The 10,626-nt window shown below is 42.3% G+C and overlaps 1 protein-coding gene across 1 annotated transcript in view; it reads left to right on the top strand.

Moving 5' to 3' along the window:
- Positions 1-10,117, top strand: part of SLC24A1 (solute carrier family 24 (sodium/potassium/calcium exchanger), member 1) — a 15,719-nt gene extending 5,602 nt beyond the window's left edge. The window contains exons 4-9 of the mRNA XM_009321454.1: positions 4,553-4,639; positions 6,511-6,614; positions 7,278-7,475; positions 7,833-7,922; positions 8,792-8,958; positions 9,690-10,117. Of these exons, the coding sequence (XP_009319729.1) occupies positions 4,553-4,639; positions 6,511-6,614; positions 7,278-7,475; positions 7,833-7,922; positions 8,792-8,958; positions 9,690-9,939 (896 nt within the window). The 3' untranslated portion in view covers positions 9,940-10,117. The remainder of the gene's footprint in view (positions 1-4,552; positions 4,640-6,510; positions 6,615-7,277; positions 7,476-7,832; positions 7,923-8,791; positions 8,959-9,689) is intronic.
- The last annotated feature ends 509 nt before the right edge of the window (positions 10,118-10,626 follow it).

Raw genomic sequence — 10,626 nt, 5'->3', positions numbered from 1 at the left:
CCTGAGGATGCCAGCCCAGGCCAAGGAGAGTGCTCCAGTGCTGCCCCAGCTAGCTCAGCCCAAAATACACTGCTGCAGGGTTTCAATGCAGTTGTAAGCCACTGGCCTTGCTGAAGAGGCTTTATTACCACGACTTGTGAATATTGAATAAATGAGACTCGGGGGGAGTGGTTTGGATATTCTCTGAAAGAAAACTTGCCCTCTCATTTCAGCTAGGCAGAATTTGAGTTATTGTCTCTGTATGCGGCAGCCACTAGATGGGAGTGTGACCATAGGTACTTAAGCAAGTCTAATACAACAGGGACGATACGAGGATGGGTTACAGTCTCTCCAGAAGGTTGTTATTTCTTAGACCCTTTACTGTAATAATGCCACTGAGTTAAGGGCAAAACCTCTGCCCCAGGTACATGCCTGTTTCACTCAACACTGCTGGAACAGTCAGCTCCTTAGAAAAGATAATGATAAAGAAAGTTACTGATATTACAACAGCACAGCACTCAAAATCAAGGAGCCAGTGTCCTACGTCCCGTGTATCTAGTAGAAGACACTCCTTACCCTGATAAATTCATACCTAAAGAAAAGGGAGTCTGGAGAAAAGGAATCATAGAATCATTAAGGTTGGAAGAGACCTCCAAGATCATCGAGTCCAACCGTCAACCCAACACCACCATGCCCACTAAACCATGTCCTTAAGCGCCTCATCTACCCGTCTTTTAAATACTTCCAGGGATGGTGACTCAACCACTTCCCTGGGCAGCCTGTTCCAATGTTTAACCACTCTTTCAGTAAAGAAATTTTTCCTCACATCCAATCTAAACCTCCCCTGGCGCAACTTGAGGCCATTTCCTCTCGTCCTTTCGCCAGTTACTTGGGAGAAGAGACCAACACCGACCTCGCTCGTTTATGAATAGACTGGGAAACCTAAGTGCCTTAAAGATCTTGGCCAAAAAGATGAAGTGACTTCCCCAGGATGACAATGAAAAAGGATTTGAACCCGAAAGGCATATCAGGACTGCAAGCTCAGCCTTTGTGTTAATAGTACTGCAGCCCTTTGGTACCCTCAGGACAGCTGGATGCCTAGTTACCACTGATCACCAACAAAGTCTTTCTCTTCGCAGTGTGTGCAGCACTGTCTGTACCGGACACATTTCTGTAATTAGGTTGCAACATAAAAGATGATCCTAAAGCAATTTATCTTTCCTCAAGGGTCCTTGTTCCTTCTTGCCAATGCCTGTAGCATCAGCACTTAGAGGCTGTGGTAAAGAACACTCTACAAAAGAAAAAGGTTGCCAACTATTGCTCAGCAGTTCCTAACTTAACGTACTGAAATTAGGGTCTCTGTAGGGTTTCCTTCTTTCTGCTGCAGCTGCATTTTATTTGGGCAACACAGAAGTAGTTTCAGGGCAGCAAGGGTCCAAAACGTGGAAAAACTGCCAGCACTGGGCCTCCAAAACTGAATTCCAGAGGCAGAGGCCTTAGAAATAAAGCAGAAGTCTGAAATACAAACTTTGTTTCACTGTTCCTAGTGCAATACTTCTTGTGTGAAACAAAATTTCTCATTTAACAGAAACTTAATCAAGTTTAGAATGTTTCTTCTTTTTGTATTAGGAAGGGGTTTCTCTGTCTACAGGATACTAGGTGTTTTACTTCAGAAGTTCTAATGTTTACATTGCATCCTGAATTGTATTTTTGATAGAAGCTTTTATTTTCAAAGTGCCTTTTTTTTTTTTTTAAATGAGGAATTCCTAGCAGCTTTGGTCTTTTCCCCACTTTCTCTGAAAGTGTGTAGAAGCAGAGCATGAGGTCTTTTCAAGACCTTCTGGCTAGGCACCAGAGGGAACTGTTGGAGAATTAAAGGGAACAAGGATTTTGGAAAAACTGAGGAACCTTCTCATTTCTGAACTTCCAGTCTTACCATCAGATTATCCTTTAAATTCTAGTCATACAGGGAAGAAGACAGAAGCCCGCTTTTACTTTTGAATGAAGAAAAAGGCTCCAGCAGCAAGGTTATCAGGGCTGTCTACCCTCAGTATGCCCCAGTTAACAAGCTAATGACTTTGGAAATTAGACCAGAATAGAGCAGCAGGCAGTGTTGCAGGCTAGAGTTGAGCTAGAAGACTGAAGGCAGCTACAGTTTCTCCTTGCTTCATTAGCATTCAATCACTTGTTTTAAGAGAATCATGATACAAAGGGGTAAAAGGAGTCATGAGATTTTTTTTTTACGTCTACTTTTAGACAGCAGCATCCCCAAATCCTCCAGGTTTGTGCCAAATTTTAAAGAAAAAAGTCCTTCTTGTTGTTCATGTTGTAAGTTAGTCCTGTCAGATTAAATATTAGAGCCAAAGAATTAATTGAAAATAAGAGCCAAACTTAAGGTAGAAGCTCAGTTGCCACCTTAAGTCCAGCCTGGATGTTGTCAATCCACAGGATAGGAATCTTCCTGAAGAGCATCTCAGGGCCCCTGGACACGGGCATGTCCCGTGTGATGCGCTCTCAGACCAGGGGGCAGAGTTACCAGCAGTGAATGCCCCAGGGGACTGCAGTCCTCAGAGAGGACTGAGCCCACAGGGCTGTGGAGCACTGGCAGTGCCCTGCCCCTGGCTGCTGAAACAGCCAGCACGCTGCCCTGCTCAGCTAATCCCCAGCACTAGCAAGGACTGAGCTGACAGATCTCCTTCCTCCCCATGCTGACCTGCAGATATGGCCAGCTTATAGCCAGCTCTTCCTCCAGTCTCAGTCCATCCAGTCCATCCTGCATGGAATGTGTGTCAGAGGAATTAACACCTTTTTAAATAAGGCTGATCTCATGAGAACTGGATAGTGGCCTGGACCTAATCTGTTTATCCTGACACAGAGATGCTCACAGGCTCCGCTCAGGTGGGCACTCACAGCCCACAGCCTAGGTGAGGGCAGGGAGCCAGGATCTTGAATTTATATAATCTCTTTCAGGCTGAGCCTGAATGCCCTGACCCTGCTGACAGAAGCTTTTGCAACAGCTTCTGGGAAAAGCTGAACAGAAAGATGCATTGCCCAGTGGTTAGAGGAGACTGGGAGCAAAAAGTCACCTCTTCATTGCCTTGCACCGATGGGTATGCTTGTGCTTAGCATCAGCAGAGGGGGAATGAAGCAAAGCTCTTCACATCCCCTTCGGTAGGCTTCAATATCAACAAGGAGCATGGAAGAGTCAGGCTTTTTAGTCCCAGCCAGCCTTTCAAAGGAGAAGAGCTCATTGTTTCATCTCTGTCCAGCCATTCCAGTGTTCAGTGGAAATCCCAGTTGGTGAAAAATGTTTCTGTCAGACGGTAACAGGAATCACACCAGAACAGGACTCGTCCCCAGAAGCCTTAATGTCTGAGCCAGTCCCAGTTATTTGACATATACCAGAGTCTACTGATTTTCATGAGGTTCAGCTCAGAACAGAAGATCTGCCTGCATGGCTGAGGGCCTCTAACCTGCTATTTCTATTAACTCAGTATCACAGTGATGAATAAAGTGGCAGAGCCCTGCCCTTGAGGCAAATGACAACAGGACATTCTGCTTGCACAGTCAACAGTACAGTAGATTAAATCAGTGTGATAAAACTTTCAGAGGAAATTAATTTACAGCCCTGCACACAAGCCAAGCATAGCATGGCCAATTTCTTGTGGCTACTGTCCGTGTGCAAACCCTGTAACCCTCAGCTTAGTCATTGGGTAGGCAGCTCAACAGAGAATATAGATTAGAGCAAAATGAGGCTTTTCTTTGAGCCAATGACTTGCTCACTGTCAATGAGAGTAGGAGTTAAGGTATTTGAGCACAACACCTCATGGTGGAGACACACACACAGTTTCACAGTTCACTTAAAACAATAATAAAGCAGCTCAGCTGAGCAGAGCACCGTTTACAGTGGAAGAAGTCCTCAGCGGTCCCAGAAATATAGTACTGGGCACTGCACTGGTGAAGATGATCTCTTGGGTAACCTGGACCCTGTTGAACCTGGATACCAGGAATTTAGATCAACTCCAGCAGAGGAGACACTCATGTACACTTAGAGAAATCAATCATATTCCAGATAACTGGAACATAAAAGGTTTTTATTTTTCCTTACCATCGGGTCACCAGTCTGCAAGCAGCACAGTAAAGCCTCTTCAACAGCCACATGGCAGAAGGAAGATGTCATTTTTAGCTTGGACATAACCTAGCCTGAAAAAAATCGGCAGTCCTCTGTTCTTTCTGCATTTGCTTCCTATGAAGTACAGATATCCCCTGTATTACTGAACTGGAAAGGATTTCTCTTCCCTCTAGATTGTCTTTTAAATATGAAAGTATTGGTTACATGTCAAATGTTGGCATAATTGTCGTAGTACTAAGCATTTAAATGTAACAGCTATGATCAACTAGCAGCAGCCAAAACCTAGAGCCACAGCCAGAAAGACAACTCACACGTCAGTGTTGACTGCAACCCATGCAAGAGGAAAGGGGCGAGAGAGTGTGCGTGTGTTGGGGGGAGGCAGGTAAATGGGGGCTTTGCATAGCTGACAGCTGCTGATGAATGCATCCTTCTCATCCACAGCTAAATTTAAAGACAGGATTGACATCCTGAGCAACATAGCCAAGGCCAAAGTAGAGACTGTGGCTGGACAAGGATCAAAAGCAGAAGGTGAGTGCAAGAAGAGTCAGTGCTGTTTGCCTTGTTTTGTGCTGCAATCCCTCACCTTCCCAGCACTCAACACCCAGGGGCTGGCAAAGAAACACTATGGTCTAACACAAATTTTCTGTTATTACTGGTCACAGATGGCTGCAATAATAATGCAGCAGAAATCAATCGATGCGTGCTAACAGTGGGCAATAAGCGCCATCCCCACAGGAGTCTAGGATATAGCATCCAAACAGAAAGTGCTGTAAGGATGTAGTGTAAATTGCAACCAGAAGGGTGGAAGAGGGGAAATCAGACCATTACAGACAGCAGTTAGGTGCTGCTATGCTGCTGATCTTTGGTAGACCCTGCAAATGAGGTGTTCGTTAAAACAAAGTACCTTCATTTTAGCTTGGAAATTTGGCACACTTTCAAAAGAGCACAAAAGGTTCCTCCACAGAGTAAAGCTGCACTGACTTTGTCTATAACAATTCTAAGGGTCTGTACGTCCTCCTTTTTAATAGTTTTTGCTTTTCGTGTATCACTACTGATACACAGGCTTTCTGAGCTGATTCAGAGGCAGCAGCTGGCCTGTGCTACAACATGGGTCTGTGCTGTCAGTGAGGCTGGAGATTTTGAAAAACAAGCAAACTTTTGTGTAGAAGGTCCCACCTCCACAAGCACCCTGCTGCAGTACAGCAGTCACCAGAGTACCTCACATTGGGCCTCACCGATGTGAATAACACCAAACTTGAGGAAAATACTGTTTAACAAACAAGTAAATTCTCAGTACGAGTTATCAACACCACATTGACTTCACTGAACTATGAATTTTCAGCCCATGACATGTTCCACAAACTTTGTTGGTGCATAGGTAGAGCTGTGCAGATTCCAAAAACGTTATTGCTCTGTCTCCCACTTCGGGCTGAAAGTATCCCAGGTGAACTCTCTTAAGGCCCGGTTTTAGAAATCCCAAATGACACTCACTGAAAACACACATTTCTGAAAATCTCCCCTCTAGACTTGCTCCCTAGTGCAGTTGTGCTGTACTGGATCAGCTTACCCAGTTCAGGATAAGATACCCTATAATGCCCCATCCTGGTACAATTCATGGGATAACACGATCCTACTGACTTGACAGGCTTGATTGTATGGAAGGGAATCCCTTAACCTAAATTGCAGCAGTCTGAAAAGGGCCCTTGCTGTGACCAAGCAGAGAGTCAGGCACTCCCTCTCACCTCTGCTCTGTGTTATCCATATTTCTACAGTATTCTGTACAGAGGTTTGTGTGTTCCTCTTGGCTATGCAGGTTAACACAGGAACAGCACAGAGGACATTGCAGTTATTTCCTTGTATGTGTCAGCACTTTCCTATTTGCATTTGAATACCTACCAAATGATTGGGGATTAAAGTCTGGCAGCACCTAACAGTCATTTCTCAGAAGCCTCGAAGAATATCAGTTCCCTGGAGAACGCCACGGTCTACTACAAAAAAAAGGGGAAGCAAAGCTTTACATCCTTTCTGGCTTTTAAGGATGGCTTTAATAAGATCTTCAGAATCCAAACTGAAACCAAGAAACACTCATCAGTTGTAGGTCAGATAATTAGCATTTCCCTGTTGTTATGCATGTGCCTCTTACAGCAGTTTCAGATAGAAGGTCATAGGAGCATCAAGGTACCATTCTATGCCAGGGGGGCCAGATTCTGCCCGGCTTTTACTAATCACAATCCACAGAAGACAGAGAGAACAAACAGAAAACCTAAGCAATCAGAATGCATTTAACATGAAATGCCACACGTTTTTGCAGGAAGCTCAAACCTCCCTGCTGATCAAGGGGAAGGCGACTACCTGACGCTAACATGTCTGAAACCAGTATTCCTTCTTATCACTTTTAGCAGAAGAGGAAACGAAGGCACCAAGCACTGTTCAGGTAACTCCTGCCAGTGATTCTGAACCCAGCAAAGACAAACAGAAGGCAGATGCACCGCAAGATGGACAGGTATTTAAATAAGCATCATAGGCAATAAGCACTCAGTCCAGACCAAACTTCACATGTACTTTCCTTCTTCCCTCTCTAGAACTTTTGGGGTAAGACCCAACCCATTTCCCATAACTGGCAACAATAAATAGACTGTGTGTGTAGTGATGAGATATATTAAGGCATTAGCTGAAACATTTTGGCTTACAAACATGAATCAGGTCCAAAATATGACAGCAACTGATACTGTATAGTATTTTCTCTTCAGATGGCTCTTCTGAGGTCAGAGGGGTACTCCCACATAAGGGAAGATATGAGTATCTGCCTGTCCTGTGTTCATCAGTACGTGTTTCTGGTTTGTTTCCCTAATCCCTCCTTTCAATTGATGTAATTTGGCTGTTCTGATGAGGAAAGGTTTTTGAAGAGACAGTGTTTAATTTGTGTCAAAACCCCATCTAAAAGTTGATTCTAGTTAATGCGTACAAGTTAATTAACATAATACACAGGCACTGAGATAGGGTACGCCTGGATTTTGTCCCACAATAGCAAGATAGGGGCTGTGTCTGCATTCAGCCATGTTACAAGTTTGACCTCTGCCAAGGCGAGGCCCTGGTGAATAAATGCTGTGCAGTTCCTTGTTAGTGTGAAAACATATTGGCTATTTTTCTTTTTTCTGATCTACAGCCCCCTTCAGGCAGCGATACCTCCGAAGACAGCAGCTCTGAGAGTGAGGAAGACAGTGATGATGACAGCACAGATGATGAAAACGATGAGCCATTATCTCTTGAATGGCCAGAAACTAGGAAAAAACAAGCAATTTACCTTTTCCTCTTTCCCATTGTCTTCCCTCTCTGGAGCACTATGCCTGACGTTAGAAACCCAGTAAGAATCTATCTTCCTTCTGCTACTGGATTCATTAACTGAACTATAGCTTTCCTCTCAGCTAGAGTCCCCAGTTCTATTTTTCCATGTCTAGAGACTTTGCATACTTAAAGTGCTATTAATGCTGCAGGGAGTGGGACAGGAGCCCCAGCTGCAGCATAGCATAGTTCCAGAGACTTAATTTAATAAACTACAGAAGTAATGAAGCTGACAAAAACCAAATACAATTAGAGAGATGAGGGTCCATGTTAAAGCAATTGATTGCAGTAAAGTGTTTCAGGTAAATAATTTTCATTGGGGATTGTTAACTTTCCTGAAACTTCTCCATGTTTTTCTTTTCAAACTTGGTTTTAACAGGACTCCAAAAAATTCTTTGTCATCACGTTTTTCGGATCCATCGCCTGGATTGCTGTATTCTCTTACCTCATGGTGTGGTGGGCTCACCAGGTGAGGGGTTTATTTTCTCTCTGCAAACAAGACCACTTCAGAACAAGTAGATAGAGAGAGGGAACAGTGTCACTGTGACATTTTGTCTGATGAATTACAGCTGCGGTCATCCATCAAAACAGTAGAAACTTTGTTTTATTAGAAGCCAAAAGGGAATTTTCAATTTCATTCTTTTCGATTTGACAAAGAATCATTCTTTTTCGAGAGCTTCCAAGGGAATTTGTGCATCAGTGAAAGGAAAAGTGCTGTCAAGATTTATCTTAATACTGCCTTTTCATTGAGAAATGCTTCTGTGCAGAACATAATTATCCCTTACCTAATTAAAATTGTAGGAAAATACAGGTTTTGATTCTGGAAGCTGCTAAATGATCTCAACTCCCATTGCCTTAATGTTCACCTGGTATTCTGGGAAACAATACTTTTGAGTCTTGTAGAATCAGACCCACAATTTGTATTTAGTGATATACTGCACATTCACAGTATAGTTGATTAAGCCATAAATCCAGAAGACTGTCATTTCCCAAAGCTCTCGGATCATACATAGCTGATGTTAAATTTGGAGGGAGAAAGGTAGAAGGCATCCAGCAGAGGTGAACTTAGGACAGAAGAGCTGCGCTGTACCTGACTTTGCCTTCCTTAGTCTTGGCAACACTGCGATCAGATGCCCTGCGCTATAGAGCGAATCTGAGATCAACATAGACTATGAAACTTAACTTTTTATCCTATAAAGCAGAAAACTACTACCATGTTTAAGGGGATTCAGAATATTTTAACTCAAATATGGCACAAAACCTAAAAGGCTGCACAGAGCAATTAAATTCCATGTTCCAAAACTAACAGCCCTGCCCAACTTTCTTTGCATTTATTAGGTTGGTGAAACAATTGGGATATCAGAGGAAATTATGGGGTTAACCATACTGGCAGCAGGAACATCAATCCCTGACCTTATCACCAGTGTCATTGTTGCACGGAAAGGCTTAGGTGACATGGCTGTCTCCAGTTCCGTAGGCAGCAATATCTTTGATATCACTGTTGGGTGAGTATTAGTTCAATGCTAAAAGATGCATTTCTTCTGAAATACAAAGCAAGCTGTTTTTATTCCAAACAGGGTCTTAATTAATTTCATTTTAGCTGTAATTAAATGAAGGGCAGCTGGACTACTTGTTACTTTTTTTTTTTTTTTTTTTTTTTTTAAAACCCCTAACCTAGTCAGGAAAGACAGATTTTTCTAACTTAGTGCAGCAGAGTGAACATTAAGTGGCATAGTTCAGCTCATTGTTCTGCAGCTGAAAATAATGGTATGTAACTCAAAACAGAAGCACTACCATCTTCACCTAATTCTGAATCAACAGAAAATTACTGATTTTTCAAGGCAAAAATGCAGCAAATCTTTGGCAAACATCAAAGACAGGATAGTTATCCAGTCACTCAGACATTCAGATCCTATGCAATCAAGGCTCAGTATCTGTGTCTATCTTTCATCAATAAAGCATCAGGACTTACTTCTTTATTATAGCACGCTGAGACACTTAATTCATAGGTACTATTTTTAAAACCCTTTTAGATTCTTGGCTTGCATTATGATAGTGCAAGTATTATCCAAATGCAATTTTTGACACGAACAACATCAATTTTAGATTTATGCTGGGTTATACTGAATGCAATCATGCATTTTTTTCCTGTGACAGTTTGGAAAAATTGCTCAGTTATGATGCAGAAAATCAACTGCCTTAAAACATATTTCAATTGCTTTTCCTTTACTTGCAGTTTGCCGGTTCCTTGGTTCCTTTACTCTGTCTTCAATGGGCTCAGTCCAGTTGCAGTCAGTAGCAATGGTTTGTTCTGTGCAATTGTTCTCCTTTTTCTCATGCTCCTATTTGTGATTATCTCAATCGCTCTATGTAAATGGAGAATGAACAAACTGCTGGGGCTCACTATGTTTGCTCTTTACTTTGTGTTTTTGATCATCAGTGTGATGTTAGAAGACAAGATAATATCCTGCCCAGTATCTGTATGACATTTGGACAGTTCAAGATGTATATAAGCATACATGAAAATCAAAAGGGGTTTAAGGTAGCAATTGTTCTACTGAAAAAAGCAACCAGAATTATAATAAACTTACTGGGGATAAAATACCTTTAAAATATTAAAAAAACCTCAAGTGGTATGTCAGCCTCTACTGTTTTTCTTTATGATCACAAAAGATCAGATAATGAAGTGACCGATATCAAATAACATACATATTTAGGTATTTGTGGAAAGGCTGATATGATATAGACGCATGAAGTTTTCCATATGGCTGATCCCCTCAAGTTAATGGAACTGATTTTCAGCACAGAGTATTTACTCATTATAGAAATATTTTCAGGAACACACTCTAAATTACTTAGTCAGCTGCTCAAACTCACTGAAATCAATGAACTTTACTTCAGTGGGAACAGAACCAGACATTTACTGCTTACCCTTACAGAACTACTCTGCTTAGAATCATTGTGTGGACACACATTCTGCATCTCAGAAGTGAACTCCCTCAAATTGCATAAAAGCAATGAACACAGCGGTTCCCGAGGTTTGTGCTGCAGCTAGTTTGCCATGACTTCCCTAACGCAGGTAGTTTTCATCCTTTCATGAATGCCACTATAAAGCATCTACAACTGGTACTCTTCACACACCTCCAAGAAAGTGTACACGGAACATGTGATGA

Source organism: Pygoscelis adeliae, unplaced genomic scaffold (genome assembly GCF_000699105.1).
Source record: "Pygoscelis adeliae isolate BGI_AS28 unplaced genomic scaffold, ASM69910v1 Scaffold13, whole genome shotgun sequence".
Lineage (NCBI taxonomy): Eukaryota > Metazoa > Chordata > Aves > Sphenisciformes > Spheniscidae > Pygoscelis > Pygoscelis adeliae.
The sequence above is the reverse complement of the archived record's forward strand: the minus strand, read 5'-3'. Positions and strand labels throughout refer to the sequence as shown.